The sequence below is a fragment of the Dryobates pubescens genome, chromosome 9 (assembly GCF_014839835.1).
Source record: "Dryobates pubescens isolate bDryPub1 chromosome 9, bDryPub1.pri, whole genome shotgun sequence".
In the NCBI taxonomy this organism is placed as follows: domain Eukaryota; kingdom Metazoa; phylum Chordata; class Aves; order Piciformes; family Picidae; genus Dryobates; species Dryobates pubescens.
The window spans coordinates 29,681,594-29,706,189 of NC_071620.1; the positions used below are offsets into that span (position 1 = coordinate 29,681,594).

Genomic DNA, 24,596 nt, shown 5'->3' on the forward strand with positions numbered 1-24,596 from the left:
GTTGTTTTCATATGTAAACAACTATAACGGGTTAATTCCAGCAGCACACACGTAACTGTGCAAAGAGAGCACTTGTGGCTTCACAAAAGCACCTATGCAGATCTCTGGTTTATTTATTGAGTGCTTTATTATAGCTCGAAGAGACTCATTCTGCAGTGCAGTTGTGCTTAATTCCTATGAACATCTTGTAAAACTCCGAAAACCAAATGAGCATCCAGCTGTGCATCCATGTGAGTATGTGTGTGTGTATTTACACATCTCTGTAGCCATACAACTGTCTGAAATCACATCTGCCTCTGGATTCCCATCTGCCTCTGCATTTCCATCTGCCTCTGCATTTCCATCTGCCTCTGGATTCTCATCCTCCTCTGGATTTTCATCAGCCTCTGGATTCACATCTGTCTCTAGATTACCATCCGTCTCTGGATTAACCAGACAGCTTTTTGAAGCTCTTCCTCAGCAGTTGAACACATCTGTAATCGGCAAGGGGGAGGTTAAGAATCACAAGCACTTTCCCTAAAAAACAATACTTTTTCACTAGCAACTTCATTGGCAGACCTGGCAACCAGTAATGACATTCCTTGGCAGAAAACAAGGCCCAGGATGGAGCTGGCACCCCTGTGCCTCTTTTCCCCAGCACCGAGCTGTGCCTCGGGAAACCGACACCGCGTGGCTCCCACCAGCAAAACGGCGGAGGGGAGGATTTGGGGGAGGGCGCGGAGGGAGGCTGTGGGACCCTCACAGAGAGGCGCGGAACGGCGCGGAGCGGGAGGCATTGGCATGGGAGGACCGGGAGAGGGAGCCCGCGGTCCGCGCAGCGCGCGCCCGTGCGCAGGTTGCCAGCGTCCTCGGGTGCGGAACGGTGCGTGGAGAGGTGCGGAGCGGGGCCGTGCGTAGCAGGGAGTGGGGGCTATGGCACGGGGGCATCGTCACCATTTCGTCGGGGAGGGGTTGCAGTGCGGTGCGATACGGCATCGTCTCCCCATCCCTGGGTTTTGGGGACGATACGATGAGATGCGATGCCTGGTGTCAGCATGGTCCCTTCCGAGAGGTTTGGGAAGAAGAAATGAGTTTGTGGGCTCCTTTCGTTTGTCCGCTGTGCTGCTCCGGCCTCAGCACCGAAGACCTCTGAGCGGTCTGGAGAGGCGGCCGCGCCCCGAGCCCCAACCCCGTTCTGCCGCACAACCTCCCGAAAACCCCTTCAAAACAAGTATGCAAAAGACACGGGGCTGATCCGTATCTTCTGCCTAATGGCTTGCGAAGTATTTATCAATCCTCAGACTAAGAACCGTCGCTTCATTCTTATGTAAATAAACCCTTCATACAAATCTCTCTCACTCTTCCCTCCCGTCTACTGAGGTAAGAGGTGGAGATGGAGCAGGACAATGCTCCAAAGGTTCATCTCCCAGATGCGCTGATCCCTGTGTCTGTTTTCGTTTATAGGAACCTACAGAATTCCATGGCTTCAGACCCCCCCTCCTCCGCCCTCGCTGCCCCTCCCAGAGAAAGGAAGGAAATAAGGGAGGAAAAGGAACACAAAAGGGACAAGGGACCTTGGAAAGTAAAAGAAAAAGGAAAGGAAAATCCATGTCTGGCTGTCTTCTGGTGGGTTTAGGGATGAAGTTTTAACATCTCTAGATGTTGGTATTTTAGCGTGACATGCCAGAGTTACAGGATTTGCCAAATTATGCGTTTGTTATGTGCTCGTAGGGTTTATTTTCTGCCCCTGTGTGTGATTAGTTCTTTACCTGAACAAAAGAAATAATACTAGTAATTTCCCAGAGCCTGGTTTCTGTTTTTATTCCTAGTGCTGACACGTCTTTGGGACACAACCTCTATCGCAGAGAAGAGTTACCTGCATGACCGAGGTATTTATCTTTGGAAGGCGAAATGTGCGGGCACGGACCTCTCGCTTCTCCCCTGTAAATTAAAAGCAAAATTCGGTTTTGGATACTGAACGTGAAGTTAAATTAGTTATTTCTCTCAGGAGCTGCACAAAGCCGATGGCCGCTGCCGCCTTTACTGCGAAGGATAATTTCTTTTTCGTTCGGGAACGAGTCTGAAGGATGTCAGATGGGACAGAGAGCTCGTGTTCCTATTAATTTGTATTATTTATGGCTCCATAAAGGTGGTCAGAATTGTAAAAAATACGTTAATAAAATAGCAATCCCGCCTCTTTGCTTAACCGGGTGCCATGCAACCAGACCTGACATTTAGAGTTCGGCTTAACTGCACAGGCTGGAATAGCAAAGGTGCCCGATGCAGGGATGAATGCTGTCGCTTATGTCCAGCGGCCAGAGACAGAGAGGAGACTCTCGGCACAATGGTTTTGTTTTTTTCCTGGTGAAGCACAAATTTGACAAGATCATTTTCCTCCCTGCCCTCCCCGAGAAGACGTAATCGGTTTTCCCCTGCGGTGTCCCCCGCTGTTGAAGGGACACGGAAAGCTGCATCCTGAGATGCAAAGAGCCAGGCTGGGTAGCTAATTTCGGCGTCGCAGGGACACTTCTGTGATATTGGAGCCAAGAGAAAGGGAGACAAGCGAAACTCTGACTACGTCTAAACATAAACAGCCTGGAGCTGGTTCACCTCCAGGTCTCCGAGAGGAGAGGACAACCCACAACGAAGTGTTTGGGTCCACCTGGCCCATGGTAGCCCCTCCGCCCACCACTCCCCTGTCACATTTCTTCCTGACACCTCTTTAAATCAGATTGCCGGTGGTCACACGAGCCAAGCCTCGTAGTTGTCCCAGGAGGAAAGCGGCACCGGGCACAGGACTCTCGGTTTCCGGGCGGGGGCGGCGGCATCGACCGTGCCCGCTGCCCGGTGGCATGCCAGGAGATCTGCCCGAGAGTCTGCTCGGGACGGACAAGGTCGCGGCCACTCCTGAAGCAGACCCAAGAGGTGTCCCCGCAACGCGTCTCTCCCGTCCAGAGGCCAGACGGGGAGGTTCGGATCCATGCTGCGACTGGGTGGTGACACCCACTACCGAGGACACTTCTTGGGTGGTACCGAACACGCCAAGGGCAAAACAGACCTTTCCACCTCCCTCGAACCGCTGCTCCCTCGTAACAGGCGCCCACATAACCCCCCAATTATTCTCTGAACCTTCACGATGGTGACTTTTGTGCCTTGACTGGAGAAACCAGGTTATTGCTACTTTGAGGTGATTTAACAGACGTGAGTTGCGCCAGTTCGCAATTAGAGCATCAGAGAGGCTCTTGCAACATAGATTAAGGTGTAAAATGCAGCGGATTAACGCGTCCCCCCCAGCCCCTCTCTGCCCCGTGCTGAAACTCCTCGGGGTTGCTGCAGCTTCAGCCTGAGGAACGGCTTCGCCACTCTAAACACTGTCCAGATAAGACGGGGAAGGCGGTGAAGGGTCTCAGGGTGAGCGGGAAGCCCATGGAAATTGTTTTTAAGGGCAGGTAATGCCGTGGGAAAACCGGATGACCTGGCCTGCGTGGAGACATGCTAAAAATTCCCTTTTCCCTTTTTCTTTTCAGCAGAGCAAGGGAGAGTTTCTGAAAAAATATAAAGTGTTGGAATTGACATCTCGCACATATATTAATTCTGCTGTGGTGGGAGGAAAGGGGAAAACGTGCAATTAGGCAGGAGCAGGTGAAAGATTCCAGACGGTGAAATACAACAGGCTAAACGGGATCATGTATTCACCACTAAAGAGCTGACGTTTATCACCAAAAAGAGAGCCGTTATGTTGGAATATGGAAAGCAGCAGATATTGAGGCTGCATAAATGACCTCCTTCGCATCGCTTGCATCTCTTTTTAAATACACGATTTTATTTGCTTAATAAGCACCGGTTGGTGTGTCAGAGGAAAAACCATTCCTGCTGAAACACCTCTGAGCAGGCGATGTGCCTCTAACAGCCTGTAGAGACACGGTCTCCAAAGCAATCGATCACAGCAGAAAGTGTGGAGAGGTGGGTTAAAATCGGGGAACCCAGAAGCGGCTTTTCTCTTGTTTGTATCACACTCTCAGGATGGGTAATTCATCTCAAAAATGCACACACATCTTCCCTGTACAAATTCCAACCCTTAAAATAGAGTCCGGATCACTTCTTTCGAGAGTTCTATTATTAAGCCTAATGAAGTTTCAGAGGTACAGGCTACGGGGTAGGGGTGGAGGGGGAGGGGGGAGAAAAGGGGGAGCGCTGGGTTGTGTTTTGAGTATCTGGTAAAACGTAGTAAAATATCTATACTTTCCCAGTGTTTAAAGCACGGAAAGAAAATCTCCTTTCTGAAAATACAGAAGCAAATCAAAATTAAAAATTAAACATGAAGCAGCTGAGCCCTCCCTCTCTGCCACCTTTGAGCTCTCGTTGAGGTGTTGTTCTGATCAGAACCCAAATATTCTTTTGGATATTTACGGCAACAATCAAATCAAAATCAAACCTTCACAGCAAAACTGGAAAAAGACTTTAAGGAATATTCATTTTATTAAGTTTGGGCTTGTTTTCTCTTCTTTTGACACACCTGACAGCCTGGAGAGAGCGCTGAAGCAGGTCGGGACCAAAAACATGACCTTTGCGTCTCAAATAAATAAACAAAGCCAGGACCCGCTTTTCCGAATCATATCCCACAAACATCTGTAAAGATTACCTGGACGGGAGAGCTAAGGAACTCGCGCAAGAAGCGCGCTCGCAGCTACAAAGAGAGGAGGCAGTGAGCGCCGGGTTTACGAACGGAGAGAGAAGAGAAGCACTCGGTGGCTGGTTCAAAAAAAGGAGCTTCGGGGGATTCGTCAAAACTGTGTCAACCGGAGGAATGCGATCGCGGCGAAAGCGTTCGGGCAGGCAGTTGGCTGCGGGCGAGGGGGTGCTGCTGGGGTAGGGGTATCCCATCTCCCATACCCTCCTCCTCCACAACACCCACCCCACCAACCCCACCCCCCCCGAGCACCCCCCGCAACACCCCTCAACCTTTGCCCCTACCCAAATCGCCCCACAACTCCTTCCACACATTTTCCCCTCTATGGGGAAGCGGGACAACAAGCGTGAGGGCAGAGAGCGAGCCGGGACAGCGGGCGGCAGCGCGGCGGGGAGGGGAGGAGAGAGCCCGGCGGAGAGAATGTACGAAGCAGCCAAAAAATGTTGGGAAAAAAATAAGAAAATTCGGGGAGAAACACACCGGAGGCGCGCCTGGGTGGTAAGTGCTCCGCGGGACTATATATATACATACACACACACACACATATACATACACACACACACACATCGGTGGAGGCTTGCATGTCGCGCGTGTGCCCGGGGATCGTAAGGACGCGGGTGGGTTCGTGAGTTCATGGGGCTGTCGCGGGTTGGGGCGCAAGATACGCGGATGGGTCTCAGCGGGTACGCAGCAGCCCGCGTAAGCCCGGGGCTCCGTGGAGCTCAAGACGTCTGCCTGTGTGGCCGGTTCCCCAGAGCTGTACTGTGCTGGGTTGGGCAGAGCTCGGCTGCGGGGTTTGGGGATTTTTCTTCCCCCCCTTCTTTTTTCCTTTTCTCTCTCTCTCTCTCTTTTTCTTTTTCTTTTTTTTTTTTTTTTTGATCGCTCACTCCTATTTCTACCCTCCTCATTGAGAGCTGCGGGTGTCTCCCTGTCCCATTGGCCGCCGCAGCTCGGCGGGGCGGAGCGGGACCGCCTGCAAAAGGAGGAAAAGGGGAAAAAAAATAAAAAGACAAGGAAAAAAAAAAAAAAAAAAAAAAAAAAGAGGGAGTCCGAGAGAGGAGAGGGAGGGAAAAAAAAAAAAAAGAGAGAGAGAAAACTCTAAGTGCGTAAAAAAGTTCTCGCCGTGGTGACGGATGCTCAAAAGTTCAGGAGTTTTTCCGATGCTTCCCAAAGCAGCTCGCGACTGAAAAAGAGACTGAAAAAAAAAAAAAAAAAAAAAAAAACCCACAGGTAGAAAGCGAGGGAGGCTTTGCACCGGGAGACCGGGAAGGTGGATTTTTTTTCTTCTGCTCGCTTAAAAAAAGAGCCAACACAACACATCCCTCTACTTTTGTCCCTCCTTTGCAGACAACTTGTTGCAGATCCCCGTGGAACAAGGAACTGGGAGCGTGGGAGCCTCTTTGCAAAAGGTTTTACTTTCTTAATACTCTTTCTGCGTTTGGAAGTTGCTTTCTCCGCTGCGACTGCCTTTTTTACCCCTCCGGTTTTATTTTTTAACTTTTTCCTATTTTCAGCCCTCCCCCTCCATTTTTACCCTTTGTAAAATTTTTATTTTTTCTTTTTGCCATCCCTGCCTCCTCGGGGAACGCGGCAGCTCGCCGGTGGGCTTTCCTGGGAGAAAGAAGAGGAGAATTTTTGGGGCGCTGCCGTCGTTATACTTCTTCTTCTTTTTTTTTTTTTTTTTTTTTTTTTTTTTCCCCCCGAGCTCCGCCGGGGGGGGATTAGGGGGTGGGGGGGCTGCCCAGCCGCCTCGATCCAGCTCGGTCCGCGGAGCGGCGGAGGGGTGGAGGGGGAAGGGACGCGGCTGTTTGGTCCGGCGGGGAGGGTGGGGGAAAACGCTGACGAGAGGACATGCAGGCTCGCTACTCCGTGTCCAGTCCCAACTCCCTGGGAGTGGTGCCGTACCTCGGCGGAGAGCAGAGCTACTACCGAGCAGCGGCGGCGGCGGCCGGCGGGGGCTACACGGCCATGCCGGCCCCCATGAGCATGTACTCCCACCCGGCCCACGAACAGTACCCGGCCGGTATGGCCCGAGCCTACGGGCCCTACACGCCGCCGCCGCAGCCCAAGGATATGGTGAAGCCGCCCTACAGCTACATTGCCCTCATCACCATGGCCATCCAAAACGCGCCCGATAAGAAGATCACTTTGAACGGGATCTACCAGTTCATTATGGAGCGGTTCCCTTTCTACCGGGACAACAAGCAGGGCTGGCAGAACAGCATCCGCCACAACCTCTCCCTCAACGAGTGCTTCGTCAAGGTGCCCCGCGACGACAAGAAGCCCGGAAAGGGCAGCTACTGGACCCTCGACCCCGACTCCTACAACATGTTCGAGAACGGCAGCTTCCTCCGGCGCCGTCGCCGCTTCAAGAAGAAGGACGCAGTCAAGGACAAGGAGGAGAAGGACCGCTTGCACCTCAAGGACCATGCCCCGCCGCGACCTCCGCCTCCCGCCACCGAGCCCGAGGGCGGCCCCGCCACTGCCGCCGGGGTCAGCGCCGCGCCGCCGCCTCCGCCGCCCGTCCGCATCCAGGACATCAAGACAGAGAACGGCACGGCCTCGCCGCCTCAGCCCCTGTCCCCCCCCGGCGCCGCCCCGCCGCTCGGCGCCGTTCCCAAGATCGAGAGCCCCGACAGCAGCAGCAGCAGCCTTTCCAGCAGCGGCAGCCCTCGCAGTACTCTCCCTTCCAGTCGCTCTCTCAGCATGGAGGCCCCCGAGCCTCCGCAGCAGCAGCAGCCGCAGCCGCCGCCTCCTCCGCCTCCTCCGCCCCACCACCACCACCACGGCCCGGGCTTCAGCGTGGACAACATCATGACCTCGTTGCGAGGCTCTCCGCAGGCCTCCACAGAGCTGGGCGCCGGCCTTTTGGCCCCTGCTGCCGCCGCCCCGCGTACTGGCATCCCGCCCGCCCTCTCTCTCGGCGGCTACTCGCCGGGACATAGCTCGGTCTACGGCTCGCCCTGCGGCCAAGCGGCCGCCGGTGCCGCCGCCGCCACCGGCACCTACCACTGCAACATGCAGGCCATGAGCCTTTACGCGGCGGCGGGAGGCGCAGACCGGCCTGGCCACCTGCCCCCTGCCGCCAGCCCCGCCGAGGACCCTCTGCCTGACTACGCCATGCCAACGGGTGGCGGTGGCGGCGGGGGGACCGGGGGTGGCGGCGGCGGCACGGGTGGCGGCGGGACGCTGGGGCACGGCGGCCAGCAGGAGGGGCACCACCCGCACCAGGGCCGCCTGGCTTCCTGGTACCTCAACCAGGCTGCGGCGGCGGCGGCAGCCGCGGCAGCGGCGGCGGCGGGGGAGCTGGGCCCGCTGGCGGGCGCGGCGGGCTACGGGGGGCCGCAGCAGGGCTTCGCCGCCGCCCCGCGGGAGGTCTTCGAGGCGCCGCGACTGGGCCTCAGCGCCTCGCCGGGAGGAGCCGGTGGCGGCGGCGGCGGTGGAGGTGGCGGGGCGGGGGGTGGCGGCGGCAGCTGTCAGATGGCTTTTCCCGGCAGCCAGCCGCTTTACCGCACCTCCGGGGCCTTCGTCTATGACTGTGGCAAATTTTGAGCGCTGCCCACCGCGGGGACATCGTGGGGACATCCGCGCAGCACCGCGCCGCCGGCCCCACATCCGCGCCCGCCCTCGGGAAGCTTTATTAGAGACAACCGCAGAGCGTGTTTCGGTTTGTTAAAGGACAGTGTTACTCCAATAACACGTAAGTTTTTGGTTGTTTTCTTTTGTTTTGGTTTGTTTTTTCAAAATCGCTTTGAGAAATTCTTTTCTTCTCTCCCCACCCTCTCCCTTCCCCATCCCTTAAGGTATTGTCGGTATTGTCATGCCCCGGGTTTAAAAGGGGACGAAAAATCCAGCTTAGAGCATCAGCTTCATACCCCCACTCTTTTTTGTCTTCCTCCCCCCCCCCCCCCCCCCCCCTTTACAAGGACTTGTTTTAAAATGTAAATTGCAACATAGTAATTTATTTTTAATTTGTAGCTGCGGACCAAACGCCAGAAAGTGTTTCCCCCCTGCTTCCCTGAAAAGTAACGTTAAAATTGACCGAAACGCTGATTTATTTTTTTTTCACTCTATATAAAAAGGGAAACTGTATTAATCTTATTCTATCAATATTTTTTTGTTGTTGTTGAAAATATTCTGAAGGTATCGCATTGTTTGTTTATTAATAAATTACCATTCGGTTGGAATGAGCCTTTACACGTCTGGGTATTTTAATAACTTGATTTAGAGGTAGGAAGGAAGGAGATGGATTTCAGAATTAACTTGGTAGCTGGAACAGCTCATTCCCCTCCGCACGAATTCCAGAGACCACTTAGTATCTTGCCAGGTCAAAAAATTATCCCTTTTCGGTCCCTTCTGCAATATGTTCCACTTAGTCAGCTCGTCTTATCCGCCTGGAAAAAAAAAAAAAAGGAAAAAAAAAGGGAAAAAAAAAAAAAAAGGCTTTCCCATGGCAGCTCTGATCTGGCAAATAAACAAACACGTTTTCTTAGCAATTAATGTGCAGGACCTGAAAACATTTGGGCCATAGCCGTGTGACAGCGCTGCAGTTTCTTAAATAGGGTGTGAGGCTAATAACTGCGAGGTGGAAGTACATGCATCCGAGTAGTGGTGTGCATCGAGCTGTCCCTCTCTGCGTGTGTATTTCGTTTGTGGTTGCTTGTATAAGGTTTACATTTGTATCTGGATTTAAAGGATGGCCTTTCTAGTTAGAGTTTGTCATACGTGCTGCATGTATAGCTTCAGATACCCGTTGCATGTGCTGCTAACCCCCCGAGCATATAGTAGATGACAGATATCCTTTTGTACGTGTGTTATTTAATATAATGTACGCTTATAAATCGAGAGCACGGTCCGCGAAGCACCTCCTCTAACATATATATTTAATTCCTGTTTTATTTCAGATTAAAAAGACGAAGTAGTTAGACTGAAGGGTGGCTGTAGCGTCTAAACCTTTATAGCTCTAACTTTACTCCTGTCCTTCAAGGACATTGCTGCTCTGGTGAAGTGCACTGTTTGCTCGTACTGAAATTACTTTAGAAGGAGTTTGCGTGGAAGAAATTTTCTGACGTATTTACCTGGGCGTTATTTCACCTCCTTCCCTCTCGCCTTTATCCTTAAATCGAGAAAAATACAATAATATTGCATCAGAGACTGATGGCTTGTCAGATCAGGAATCTCACCTCCTACATAATTTGCAATTAAGACCCCAAGGGCGATGGGAATCACCCTCCTCTCCCCCCTCCCTTTTTCCCTCCCCCCCCCCCCCCCCCCCCCCCTTTGTAAATAACTACCCAAACGCAATAAATTCATTAGGTTAGAATCCGCCTTGTCAGTCAGACTTGGGGAGAAGATTATTTGACTGCAGATATTTAAGGCCTAAGGTTTGCTTTCGAGATAATACCGTTTCCTATCGGTGCCTCTTATCTAAGGGCAACACTTCGCAGTAATTGCGGCGGCATTGTTAAGGCTTGCGCTGTAAATAAATACTGGGGTGTTTACAGTTGAACCTCGTTACCTTGCTTTTGAGCTGCTTCCCCTCCAAACAGTCATCGTGGAGTCGGAAAACACCCTTCAGCAGATGGGAGTCAGCCGAGGCGGGTTGGCTGGCTTAAAATCTGGTTATTTTCGTGTGGAGTGGTCTGGGCTTTTCCTTTTTTCCCCCCTTTTTTTCCTTCCCCCGTGCTCCAGCGATCACCGATCTTGGCAATATTTGTTTGTTTTCTGAGTTGGGTGAAAAGCAGCTGCATCATCCTCCGGTTGTGGTGAGGCTGGAACGAAGGACGAGTGAAAGCTGGATGCCTTCGCTCCGAGGGCACGTTTGAACGGCAGCTCCCCATTTTTTTTCACCAGTAAAAGGGAATTAAACATTCCCTACACTCAAGGTTCGCCTCCTGCTCCCCTATCCCTCTTCCACTACTGGTGGCTCCCGTCTTCCCTCTCCCAGTGGCCAGGATGGGGGCACGGTGCGGCTCTTACTGCTCCCCTTTTCCCGGGAAATGGGAATCCGGCGGCGGTATCTTCCTCTGTCTTCACCAGCCGGGTTTGCCAGCGAGAGAACTGCGGGATAATTCTATTCCCGATACCCTTCCTTCCCCCCCCCCCCCCGCCCCAGCCTGGTAGTGAAATGCAACTAAAGGTAAAGAAGGAACAGGGGAGAGGCTAGTTCATCTGCTCTTTGCCTCTTGTTTTCGTGGCGATCAGGCGACGGCTCTCCTGTATTTTGTGTTTTCTCAACCGTGGGCTGCTTGTGGCGAAGGTTTGTGAGCTCGTCTCGGTTCTCCCCCCCGTTGCTTTGACAGTATTGCTGCTCTATTCGGGGGCCGGAGTGGCTCGAAAAAGCGCCGTGTGTAATTACTGCTAATGGCCCCGCTGTCCGTCGCGGCAGCGCTGAGCGGGGGGCGCAACTTGCGGTGCCAGCGGTTCTGGCTGAGAAAGTGGTGAAAAGAGCTGGACGGGGAGGGGGCAAAAGGAAACCTCCGGGACCCTCTGCCCTGCGGAGGGTATCCTTTTCCTGTAGTGACTTGTATGATGGTGGAGGTGCCACCCGGTGTGGCGGAATGGCTTAGTGCACACGCGTAAAAACCAAACCAAACAACAAAACAATTATCAGTATTATTGCCAGTTTTTAATCAGAAAAATTTTCTGCTCAGAAATCGTTCGAACGAAAAAAAAAAATGAACGGTGCGGAGTGTGCCAGCGGTAGGTGGTAAATCCATGAGAGCCTGGCAACGGGAGGCGGTCCAGTGTTGAGGAGCTGATCAGAGACGGTGTGGACACTGCCGGACCATGGCCTCCGCCGTGAGAGGTGGGGAGAGAAGGCCCGGTATGTCCCTTGGTCCATCCTGAGTCCCCCTTCTCTGAGTGCAGTCCCGTCTGACCTGTGGTTGTGTCCTCGCAGAGCCCAAGAGACGGCAGAGATGTGGTCGGAGCCTTGGCGCAGAGGCGGGAACGGGACGTGCGGCCGGGAAGCGACTGGAAGGTGCCTCCGTAGGGTCTCCGAATTCTCAGTGGGAGCCCATAGTGCGAGCGGGTATGCTCGGCCTTGGCCTGGTTGCACAGTGGTCCTTTAGTGCCAAGTTAGGACGGCGATTTCTGGTGTGGTTTTAGCTCAGACTTAGGTGTTGGTTGTTTTTTTTTTGTTTATTTGTTTTGTTTAATTGTTTGTGCTTGGGTTGTTGTTGTGTTTTAGGGGGGTGTTATTGATTGTGGGTTTATTTTGTTTGTTTGTTTTGTCTTCTCAAACTATCGCTTTGCTTTTTGTCTAGTACAAAAATGACACATTTGTGTTAAGTAATTTGACGGATGATTCCATTCAGTTACCTCCAGTGGTTTCTTATTTGTATTTGCTTGCCCGTAGCTTAAACCAAGTAAAACGTGGAAAAAAATTGATATTCTTTCTAAGCTTCACCTTCAGATTTTCTTTTTCAATCAATTGCAGTTCACATTGTTCTGCAAAGGTCATAACCCAAAAGAATAGAGAAGTGCATGCTGATAGCTCACAGGACGTGGATGGAAAACTCTTCCCCATCTCCAAAGGACAGATCAGATAGAGAAGGAGACAAGACTCACTTCGGGAAACATCTTCAGATCGGCCTTTTACAACATTTGGGGCCCTTTCTGAGAGTCATCAAGTTCGGGAAAGACGCTTAGAAGTTCGTACTGGAATATTTTCATAGTGGGGCTTAATTTCGTGACGCTGTGGGTAGCCTGAGACTTGCAGCGGCAAAGGCTGTCTACCTCACAAGGTGGGAGTGTGATGAGCTCAAAGGTTCACCCTGGCCCTTGGAGACTTTACTTGTAGGTTTTCCCTGCGGGTTTTACGGGGAACGGCCGCTCACGGAGGCTGAGGATAAGGTATCAACGTGCAGTCTTCATGACGTCGTCTTGATTGCGTAGTAAAAGGCGCGCACATGACAGATACCTGGGGACCCCTTTCCCGAAATCACCCGCCCTAGCAGCACCGCCAATTGAACATCAGCTGTTAATTAATTTCATTCATAAATTAATTGAAACCCCTCGGCGTGGTCAGCCCGTTTTTTTCCTGTTCCTTGCGCTGTTGGTTAAACGCTTCCATCATTTCAAGATCCTCGGGTGTTGGTTTTTTTTCGTGGGTGTTTTTTTGTTTTTCTTTTTTTTTTCCTGTGATTTAAAAAAAAAATTTGTTATTTGGTTTGGTTTGGTTGTGGGTTTGTTTGTTTGTTTTTTGTTTTGTTTTGTTTTGGGGGGGGGGGGGAGAGTGTTGTTGGCACGTTGGTGTTTCCAAGGCCCAGCTGTCTATACGCGGTAAGGTGAGCAAGATATGCTCCGCATCCAGTCAGCTGTCCTCAGCAGTGGGGTAAGGGAGGTGCTAGGCTTCAATTCCCGGGCACCCCGCACACAAGCTGCCAGGATGGGAGGGTGCTTCTCACCCTGCCCCTTGTCGAGCTTTTATTTTCCCCTCTATTTTTTTTTTCCCTTCCCTTTGCCTGTGCGGTGATTACACCCCGACGGTGCGCAGCCCTCCCGATTTAATTACGCCGGGGCTCTCATAAAGCCATTCGCCTCTTTCCAAAGTAATAAACAAACGTCGCGTTAGGTCAAGATTGATGGTGTCCATGCAATAAAAACGGACCAGGTCAGGAAGGAATAAAATTCAATCAGAGCTTGGCGGAATCATTTTTCAGGGGACAGAGAGACAGAAAAAGGAGACGGGGGGTCAAGGGAGACGCTGTCGCCATTCACAACACACCGTCCGGGAGGGAGGGAGGAGGGCGGGGGTTAACGAGCGATTGTTTTTTATCAAGCGGGGACTAATTGAACGAAACAATGGTCTTATGGCGGGGGGAGGAGGGGGATGGGGACGGCTCCTTGCGCAAGGGAGGCTCTGTGGGGTCGCAGTGTGTGGCTGAAGCAAACATGGGGACCCCCCGAATCTCATTCCTGTGCTCTGTGTCCTAGCCTGGGGGCTGCTGGTGCAGACAGCGGTAGCAAAGGCTGGGCGCTTAGTGGAGGTGGGGTGGGGCTGGAGAGCAGGACCTTTGCGAGGCCTCCGCAAAGGCTGGAGAAGGCAGCCCGGGCTCTCCTGAGGGTCACCCTGGTGTCACTTGGGGTGCGGAGCGCCCTTTCCCAACCTGACCCTCTGGTGTTTGGTGCTGCTCGGGATCAGGAGACAGGCGGCAAACGCTCCCCTCCGGGCATGATGTTTGGAGGGGTGGATCTCTATCTCACTCCCCCAAGTAAAAGCGTTTTTTTTCCCGCGCACCTTCGCGACTTTCTAGGCCCCTAATTTGTGAATTTGCGCTTTGCTCGGTATGTGTGTGCCGCAAAATAATCACTATTAACCAGAACTAGGACTGGGGAGTAGAGGGGGAAGATAGAATGTAAGGGCTACGGGTGCGAGCTCCCTGGCTGAAGGGGAATTGGGTGGTCGTCGACTTTTTTTCCCTTTTTTTCTTTTCCTTTTTTTTTTTTTTTTTTTTTTTCTCTCCCTAAATAAACACAGCTTGAAACGACTTGGGTGGGCAGAAGGGAACAATTTGCGAGATAGGGAGCAAGTGAGCTGGGCAGTGCGGTTTACCTGCTGGAGACTTTCACCTGACCTCTGGGTGTCGGGGGTGGGAGCTGGGGTTTTGCGACGTGTTAGCCCACATTCGGGTCATCCGCTTTAGGCCATCTTCAGTAGATTGAAAACAGCAACAACACAACCCCCCCCAAATGGAATTCCCTGCTCCTTTCCAGTCCCCCAACTCCTCTGGGGAGAAGGCAGGAAAACCGACACATTTGGAACCATTAGCTTTTAAAATAGCTGGAAGAAAAGTCAAATTATGACACTCGTGAGTTCGGGATATTTATATGAGTCGGTGGATAAACAGCTCCTATCGCCGCCTTCCCAGGGATGGGGAGCGCTGGGCTCAGAAGCAACGCCACTGCCGCTTTCCGTCCCGTCATTCCCCCCCACCCCCGGCGCCCCGTCCTCCTTTTCTACGATTTATGTACTTGCCAGAACGTTTAAGCGTCCGAATTTAATTTTCTTTCTTTTCTTCATATATTTTTTTAAAATAAATATTTTAAATAAAGAATAAGAAGACTGTTTTCCACTGAGCGATAATGTAAAAGAACTGATAATATCGTCCAAGGCAGAAGATAATTGTTTAAACAACGTCGGCGCTGGCAAGATTGCCCAGTATAAATACACTCGAGGCTGCTTTTTTGGTGTGGGTTTCTAGTGGAATTCTTTTTCCTGTGGATGTGTGTGTAGGTCTGCATTTCTCCGCTCCGACGGTGTGAATCCCAGGCCGACGGAACCGTGGGGCTGGAGGTCCCGGTGGGCTGCAGGCAGGACCGGGTATTCCCACCCCTCTCATCCAACTAGCCTCTCGCCGCTTTCCCAAACCGAGAAATTATAGAAGCGCTCGCAGCCAGCCCTTCCAACCTCGCTTCTCAAGGATGGGATGGATTTAAAACCCAATAACAAATTGCAGAAAAATTACAGCTTTCTCCTGACGCCGTTTCCCGCCCTCCCCTTCCTCAAAAGCTCCGCCGGGGGCAAAGTGGGGGGACACACACGGAGTGGGGAATGAACCGGTGCGAACTCATTAGCAAAGCAGAGGTTGCAATTAGCGTCTGCTGCTGCGAAGCGACCTCTTCCCCTGCCCCCATCGCCAAAGAATTGCGAATAATCTGTTGATGTTTTTCTTCCACCCGTCAGAAGCCTGTCTCTGGCCTTCGGTGTCTGCGGACACAGCTCCGGCATCGCACGATTGCAGGTGAAGGGGGTGGGTCACAGGGGGAGGCAGGACCGCGGCCTCCCCTCGCCCCCCATCCATGAGAACCTGCCGTCCAGAAGGCATGGGGAGCCAGGCCGGTCGTCTCTCCCCGCAGTGCCCCGGAGCAGCCCGGTATCTGCCCTCCCGCCCGGGATCTCGATAGGAAAGAGGATGTGACCTCCGTGCCTGTGAACGGGGAGTAGCTCCTTCATGTGCGAGGGTCTGGGGAGAGGAGGGGAACTCCGCTCCCCCTAAATTTTGTTTTTTCTATATACAATTCTCAGCGATCCATCCATCTCCGTGTGCAATCCTGGAGCCGTTTCTCACCACCCACCCCGGCATGTGAGTGCCCGAGGAGCGGGTCTGTCCACCCCCCCACCTCTCCCTACCCACCCCATTGTTGGTGTTGCAGCACAAGATGTAATTTTAGATGGCGCTGGCAGTTTTGCTCCGCGACCCTGAGGAAACCCCTCTGCCTTTGTCTCGCCGGCCTTTCCGCGCCGGGAGCGAGGAGAAGGGCGGTGGGTGGACCCCGAGTCTGGACCGACAACCTCCCCCCACCCCGAGGTTTGTGTTCCTGCTCCACCGCGCTGCCTGCTCCCTGCAAGGACACTGAAGCCCCTGAAAGGCCTCGGAGGGGGATGGGGTGTTGGAAGAATTAGCAACAAAGCTTTCGGGGCAATTCTGCCTTGGTCAAATCGGGCTCCAGACAGCGGGGACAGGGGCGAGGGGCTGATGAGAGGGAGCGGGATTGGCCTCCGCGGTTCGTAGCCAGGGAGCCGCGGGCAGAGCTCTCTCCGACCCTCATCGACCTGCTGACCCTCTCCTCCCGACCGGGCGGGCGCCTGGGCAGCCCCCGCCGCCCAGCGCTGCCGTTGCTATTCCGCTGCTCCCCGCAGTAGCGGTGTAGGGTGGGACAGGCCGGCCCGGAGCACACAGCGAGGGTCCCTCTGCAGGCCCCTAGTTCCATGCTCCCTGTGATCAACCGTCTTTTCCCACCGGCTTCTCCAGGGAAGCCAAGCGAAGTCCATCGTGCCCTCTGTTTTGTTGGCTGGTACTGGCATACTGGCACAGATTAGGGGGTGCACATTCGGTGTCTACCGGAGCTGCCCTTTAAATGGACGAAACTCTAAAGACCCTAGATGGGACGTGAGATGGGCAAAGGAGGGATGTACCTTCCGTGCCTGCACCTAAAATCTGCTTGACAAAGACAGTAAAGGATGTACAGAGCACTGGTCTGTGAGATGTTAGCTACAGAGGCCATCACCCTAAATCGCTGCGTGTTTGGGGTTTTAATGGATTTATTTCGTTTACCCCGTGGTCATCACCAAGATGGGTACCTCAGGAGAAATTGCATTCAAATTTAGACGGTGCTGGTGAGGACACCGATAAGCAGCTCAGACCTCCAAACTCCGAAGCAGTGGGGCAGTGTTGAGATGCGTTGGTTTGTCCTGTCTCGACCAATAACATCATTATTATTATTATTATTATTATTATTATTATTATTATTATTATTATTATTATTATTTTACAAAAGCAGCAAGAAGCCGTCCAGCACGGGAAGACCACTAGCTCTAGAACCAATTTTCGCCTTCCCAGACCTTTTCCCACTCACTTCCCAGTAGCGAAACCAAAACCGGAGACATGCAATACTTCTTTTGACTGCTCCACGGTTAGAGGTGCCAAAGGAAAAAAGACCTAACCCTGAGGTCGAAGGAAAACTGGCAGCTTCGGGAGAGGTTTCCAGCTCTCTGCAGACGTGTGACCTATTATTCCATGTACCAATAAACTTCCTAGTGCACCCCCAGAAGCGAAAAATAGCAACGCAAAAACACCTCGTCAGAGAAGTGGTTTAATCCTTCTTCTATATATATATATGTATGTATGTATGTATGTATATTTAAACAAAGGTTTGCCACTCGCACCCTGCGACCGAGGGGCTGCGAAGGCACAGGCGGAGTTCGACTCTCCCCTCCCTCTCTGCACCACTCTCCGTGTCCCCAGGGCCGGAGGGAGACTGCTGGCGATGGGAGAGGGACGCCTAGTTGTGGACCCACACTGCGCAAATGCTGCGAGGCGAGGGGGGACGCAACTAACGCAAAGGACCCTCATCCACAGGGAGGGAGGAGGGGTTGTTATTTGACTCTAACACCACCCCCTCCCACCCACCCACCTCTCCAGGCAGCCGCGAAATCGTGCCCCTTCGAGGGCTCCCCTTTCAGGAGAGCGTGTGGAGTGTGTGTAAATAGTCCCACTCGTGGGGGCATATGCACCGTGTGGGTGTCAGTAGCGAGGTGTGCAAAATATTGCGGATTGCTCCACGGATGGGACAGGGGGTTGGGGTCCCACTCGGCTCCAGTTTGTACTGTGTGGAGTCGGGGGACTGCAGAAGTTCCCATGCACAGGGTCTGTTTGGAGCAGGGACATCACTCCCTCACCGCTGCACCTTCCCCCCAACTCCGCGCTTTTCCGTGTATTTTACCCTGCGCCTCTGGCAAACGCCTGATTTTCTCCTGCAGCCCAGTTTCTCGCAGGCTGCTCCAGAAACCCATCCCGTCCCTCCACATCCCTTCAATTGCCTAAATGGCATCAGGGCACAGCCTCCAGCTTTGCTCTCACCCTCCCCCCGCATCATCGCGCTTTTAACAGGGCTGTCCCCCCTCGGAGGTGATGTCTCTCCCCTCTGCGTCTCTCCCGTCCTGTGTCTTCCACCACTGTGCCGTCCTCCCCCAGGGCATCTCCCCTTGGCTCATTTCGAGGCATAAAGCTGAAATGATGGGAGAAATTGATGGGTGGAAGATCCTAAACCCATGGGAAACATATGGGCGCAACGACCTCAGGGTAACCCCGGTACTTGGCACCAAACATGCAAAAATATTTACTCACCTTCAAAATGCTTTTTGCTTTTTTCTTTTTCTTTTTTTTTTTTTTAAACTTGCTTTATTTATTTATTTATTTATTTTTATTTCTTAAGTCATCTTTTGAGATGGCTAAAGCTCTATCTGTCTATAGTAAGCAGGAAGAGTGTGGAAGGGGAATGAGTTGATTCTGGAGGGGGAGAAAAATCAAATCACCCAAAACCTGTGGATTGGGAAAGTACTGGACAAAAAGGCTTTCTGTGGCTGACACTGGAATAAAGATCTGGAGAGTGCTTACAAGCCCCCGTAGAGTGGTTTGAAAGCGATTCCAGCAATTAGGAGTTAATTCAGCATGGTCAAAAGGCGATTTCACTGTGAGTTAGGTTGAGTTATTCCAACTTTTACAGAGCTGAAGTGGTGGAAACAGGCCATGAGGGTGGAGGTGAGGCTGCAGGAAAGGAAAACAAGGAGTGTGCAGGAAAGGCAGAGGAGGGGAAGCGGTGGAGCTAGGACCGGAGGGATGGAGAGGCCACGTTTGCCCCAGGGGCTTGCTGCTGCTTTTGCTGGAGAAAGAGGTGGGGCAGGGGAGCTGGGGGACAGGCAACGCTTTTGGTTTTCGAGTAGGAGAAAGTACTAAAGATGTGCTGGAGGGCCTGGGTAATAGAATGAGGAATTTTCATTTAAAAAAGGGATTCAGCAGGCTTACTGGCTGATTGGTTCTTCAGGTACAGTATTGGGGGGGAGGGTGACACCTCCCCAGTTAACGGTAAGATCCTGAGCTAGCCCAGGCAGAGCTGACCCTGGGATGATGTGTGGGTGGGTATAGAATATGGAGGGGAGTGTAAGACTGAGCTTTCACTCAGAGGCAAGCTAGCAATAAAACCATTGTGGGGAAGTGTGGCCACCCACCCCAGCCCAGCAGCTTATGGCAGTGCTGGCCGTGCAGTTGCAACCCCTGACACAGGTCCCACAACTCCTGCCGGGCCCAGCTGGGGTTCAGGCATTGGGGTTGTTCCTCATGAGCTCCACGTCGGCATCCACCATCTCCCTCACCAGCTCCTGCGAGGAGGTACAGAGGCAGATGAGGCCCCAGTGCAGGGGATGAACAAGCACCACAACAGTCAAACCCACCAGTCCCCTGGAATAGGACAAAGAGGGGGCAGGGCTTTGCTGGATTCTTCCCACAGTGACCCTGGCCCATTGCTGCTATGGTGGCTGTCATGAAAGGACTCTGGCAGGGTCACTCAAAGTGGGATTTCTCAGTGTGTCCAAGTTGCCCCACACAGAGGTGCCCCCTCCCTTCCCCTCCCTGTGGCTTGCTTTCAGAGGACACAAGCATGCAGCAGGTACAAAGCACACCAGAAAGGCCACTCACATCAAACGTGACTCTTGGCTTCCAGTTCAGCTTCTGCCTGGCTTTGGTACAGTCCCCTTGCAGAAAGTCCTGCAGAGAAGAAGTGAAGTGTGAGAAGCATCCACCTTCCCCACCTAGAGGGACCTCTCCACTGCTCATGCTAACCTGTCTGCCGCCGTTGGGCTCTTCAGAGGACAAAATATTTCTCTTCAGGATGCAATTTTAGTGGAGGCTCATGTGCCTGTAAATCACCAGGAGGCAGCATCCTTTCACCAGGCTATTTCTGGCTGAAAGAGTAATTCTTTGTTTTCTTTTTCTTTTTGGTGCACACACAGGGTTAGAGCTCCAGCCTTACAGCCGTGTGATGGTGAACGTTTCATAAGAAGTTGTCATATATCTTAGTCACGCTCTTGAATGAGCTGTTTCAAATGGGTTCCCCCCCCCATTTGTTTAAATAATGTAAATCACAGAGCAAACATAACAATGAGTCTCTTTCAAATAAAAACACGATCACAGGCAGATGATGCTGACTGGTGAGAATGTGGGCAATCATATACAACAGTAGTAAGCAGCCAGCTTTTGAACACCTACATATTTGTCCCCCCACCACACACCCCCACGGTGTATTTTGAGCATCCACATGCAAAGAAAAGTCTAAATATCTCCTAAAAGGGAAGAAGTTGTCTTGAAACCATTACCAATATGACCATTGGTCATATTTGGTTTACTGTTCTTAAAGGTGCTGCCACACCGAAATGACCCCACAACCGGTAAACCAAAGTAACACAACAAAGTTAAACACAGGCAAAAACTCCTTCCACTGCATTTCTGGCTGAATGAAAGAAAAAAAGAGACAAAGTATTCCTTTAAAATTCAAACCCCATGTTTAAATATTCCTTTTCTAATGGTATGTGTTGATTTAATAAAATATATCATCTCTCTTCACAAGCTTTGCTTATCTGTAACAATAAATACTGAAGTGGTATCTGTCCAGGTTTGAAGGAAACTAAAGTAACCCAAGGCTAAGGCTGAATTTTACTCTTGCATTTGACTTTGTGTTGGTAAGACAGCAGGCTTTCCAGAAACACACAGGGATTGTTCATCTCCCTCTCCCACTCTCAGACCAGAGGTGGAGCAAAGGAGCAGTTTTGGGCTGTAGAATTTTACCTACGCTACATTTCTCAGATGCTATCTTCCGTGCATGTGTGGCTTGGGTCATGCTAGCTTCCAATACCCTCTCATCCTGTGCAGTAAAATGTAGGAAATTCTTCTTTGCAACTGTGCTCCAGAAAGCGAGTCATCTCACTTCCAGCAGCAGAGGAAATCTCCCAAAGGAAACACCGCAGCGAAGGAAGGGATGTGGAACAAATGCCTCTACCCAGGCCATTCCTGGCAGCACTTGTGCTACCCCAGGCTTTAGGGTGACAACATTTCAGCCTGCCTTCGGGAAAGAGTAAACAAGCAGGTCAGAACAAAACAATATGAAACCAAAAAATGCCCTGATTTCCTAAAAGGAGAGGAAATTATTTCCTGCTGCAACCCCTAAATGGATTTTTAGAAACTGCAGTATACATTTGAGGTCTGGTCCTGCAAAACTGCATCAGCCTGCATGGGATCCCTTTGAGGGTGGTGTGAGCATGGATCAGAAAATTCCAGTTTGAAAAGGGAAAGGCTTACACTAGCTTTGATAAAGTTTGGACCAGACCCTAATGTGCTCATGCCTTTTATCTGGAGTTTGGTTTAATTTGCATTATATACATGTGTATATATGTGCCTGGAAATGAGGAAATCCTTCTCAAAATTATAATCTTGGTATAAAAACAATTCCCTTTTATTCAGTCCTAATTCAAGCCATTAGCTGGAAGGGGAGTATTTTAATACCACCTAGTTTTAAGTCATAAAATCCACATCCTAAAAGGCAGAGTTTCGTTTTCATAAGTGCTGTGTAAGCAACAATTTTGCATCCACAATCTTTACACTGAAAACATCCTTTGAAATGCAGCTTTATCCGGGGATACTGGCTTCCCACTTCAAAAATGGACTGGGAATAAGGGAATGAATTGATTTTGCTGGTCATGGGTAGCTGCATTCTGCTGCTGAACAGCTTGGGAGCAGTCTTTTAACTTAGACAAATGCTTTTTGTTAAAACAGTTTATCTAAAAAATAAACAATACTTTACCTAATTCCAGCCCTTCATTCAGACCCATAAACACTCAGCTGCTGAAGAGGCCAAAAGCAGGCTGGGGGAAGGTTGTGAATCCGTTAAGAGTGAAGTTGTTTTCAATACACAGAAATAACACAACCAACGAGTGCATTAAAACCATTTAAGTATTAAAAAACCCCATTTAAGCATAAAAAAGAAATGTTTTCCCTTTAAAAGTTCTTGTCCTTTAACAGTGATGCATGAAAGGTATTATGGCATCATCTGTGAGCAAAGGGGAAAAAAAAAAAAAGAAAGATAAAAAGAGGATTTAATATATATGATAATAGAGATTCCCCAGCTGAGTTAGGTTAAAAGATTTTCCAGTGGCTCTCTTACAGAAGTTTGTGTGCTGTGAAACATGAGTTTGCAGTTAGATTGACTTGAAAGCAGCATTATGGACAAAATGTCTCCTAGGAGGTTATACAAGGTTCTCTTAACAGAAGTTACTAGGTAGAGAGCACAGCTGACAGCCTAATATTAACACTGGATTACACCTAAATTCAAGGTCTGGTTGCGTTCTTACTAGCCAAAAGTTTCACGCTGAATGGAAATGATGACTGGAGCAAAGCTATTCCTGATTAAAGGATTGTATTGCAGTGGTGTTTCCTGTATTTTTCTACAAGTAGCTCATAATATGAAAACAATAAGGTAATTACAATAAAATCAGAATATTTTTAAAAGTTCCTGATGGAGCAGAATGGCTGCTTGTTTATATTACCCACTGAAACTAGAGATGTGTCTGTCAGGCTTCCAAAAGGGAAAAAAAGTAACACACACACACAAAAATCACAACCAAAATTCCTCTGTCACGCCAGTCACTGAAGTGTTTGACTTTTCAGTGTTAGGGCTTTACTTTCTGGAGGCACACCAGATCAGAAAGTAAAAGAGAGTTTCCACTGGAGAAAACTTGGGTGGTTTAGGGTTTTTGGTGTTGTTTTGTTTGGCTTTTTTTGGGGGGGGGGGAGGGGGGGAAAGGATGGGGGCTGTTCTCAATAAACAGCTTCTGCTGCTGAGTGTAAAATGCCCAGGATCCCTGTTCCCAATGGAAAGGCACACAATGCCACTTGGCGTTATGCATTCCTGCAGGATAACTTTGTGGGCATCGGGCTTTAAGTACTGACGGGAAAGCAAAGCCGTTGGAGGACTCTGTGAAAACCCTGATGATTCAGCTACTGAGACCTGGGAACACCCAAAGGCTTTCAGTTATCCATTCAGGGAGGAACGAGACCTTATTTTCCACACCAATACAATGAAGAGAAGTGAACAATAATGATAAGTTTTGTCTGCAAGCTAGGAATTAGACATAACCTCCCGGTATATATTTAAAGGTAAGGAAGATGGAAAAGACAGCAGTCAAATTCTCTGTTGCCACTTAATGTCAAAGTGAGCCCTTCTATAAATAGATATATACACTGTCACTGTCCTGTGTCAGCCTCTGGGAGAAAAGAACCACTTCATCTGCTGGGAGGTCTTCTGTTTTACCTTTGCTGTAAGTGAGAAAATGCCCCATTACTGCAAAACCTGATGATCCAGACTATGATTATTCAGTCTGATTGTCCAAAGTCACACACACACAGACAGACACAGGTAAGCAGGGAGGAATTTGCTATTCAATGTGGTTGGGCATTTTTTACCTTTGTTTTGAAAGCCACAAAATAAAAAGGTGAAGTGTTTTAATGTAAATATCCTATTTCCCGAGCTATAGTTCTGAGTGTCATAATGACTGCGATTTTGATGGGCGCAGCAATTGGTCTGGTTTCACTGTGCAATGTGCTGCTGCCTCATGCAATTAACTTCAGCTGAAAATCCAAAGCCTTGAGACAACGTGAGAAAAAAAGGGAGATAGCATGGCCTGAAAGAAGGCCAAAGTTTCCTTTGTTACTGTGGCTCAGCTGATTCCCTTTACAATGTGACTTGGCTGGAGCCAGCGCTGAGCACCAGCTTTTGCTCCCATACAGCAGAATAAAGCCGAGCTCAAGCCCTCAGCAAAACACCTGTGATGGAACCGTGCCCTGCCTCACTCCCTGCAGTACACACAAGGCTTTACCTCTAAAAATAAACAGGCTTGATCTGAGCACACAACAGTTTTTACTGCTGCTGAAAAGTGGCCAGGGTTACGTCCACAGTCAGCACGACCGTGTGGAAGATGATTTGTTACATCAGAGCTCCTGTGAGCGAAGAGCACAAACTCAGCTTGGCAGAGGCTCTGCCTCGCCTGTTTAGTCCTGCACTTCTTTGCTTCAGAAGTGTTGTCAGGAAGGGTTTCAAGAGCCTGGGGGACAAAGTTTCCCACAAACACAGCTACTTGATGAGACAATATTATTAACCTTTAGTTTTGTGTTTTCACCATGATCATAGAAACACAGAATGGTTTGGGTTGGGAGGGACCTTTAAAGGTAATTCAGTCCAACTCCCCTGTAGTAAGCAGGGGCATCTTCAACCAGAGCAGGTTGCTCAGAAACCCAAACAATCTGACCTGAAACATTTTCAGGGATGGGGCTTCTACCACTTCTCTAGGCAGCCTGGGCCAAGGTCTCACCACCTGCATCATAAAGCACTTTTTCCTTAAATGTAGTCTAAATCTCTTTTAATTTAAAACCACCACCCCTTATACTGTTCACGACAGGCCCTGCTGAGAAGTTCTATCTTGGTAATACATATTTCAGAGTTTATCCTATGAAACAGTCTCCCCTTTTGTGCACCTTTGGGTGCACAAAGAGGATTCATGAGGCACATCTCAGTCATCCCCACAGCAGATATGGGT

General features: G+C 50.6%; 2 protein-coding genes across 2 annotated transcripts in view; one reads left to right on the forward strand and one right to left on the reverse strand.

The window, feature by feature from the left end:
* Positions 1–6,476: 6,476 nt before the first annotated feature.
* Positions 6,477–11,387, forward strand: FOXC1 (forkhead box C1). Its single transcript, XM_054164175.1, has 2 exons — positions 6,477–8,369; positions 11,323–11,387. The coding sequence occupies exon 1, from the start codon at positions 6,521–6,523 to the stop codon at positions 8,219–8,221; it is 1,701 nt and encodes a 566-aa protein (XP_054020150.1). The 5' UTR covers positions 6,477–6,520; the 3' UTR covers positions 8,222–8,369; positions 11,323–11,387.
* Positions 11,388–18,357: 6,970 nt separating this feature from the next.
* GMDS (GDP-mannose 4,6-dehydratase) overlaps positions 18,358–24,596 on the reverse strand; it is a 370,458-nt gene continuing 364,219 nt past the window's right edge. The window contains exons 10-11 of the mRNA XM_009903807.2: positions 19,651–19,719; positions 18,358–19,334 (exon numbers count right to left, since the gene is read on the reverse strand). Of these exons, the coding sequence (XP_009902109.1) occupies positions 19,272–19,334; positions 19,651–19,719 (132 nt within the window). The 3' untranslated portion in view covers positions 18,358–19,271. The remainder of the gene's footprint in view (positions 19,335–19,650; positions 19,720–24,596) is intronic.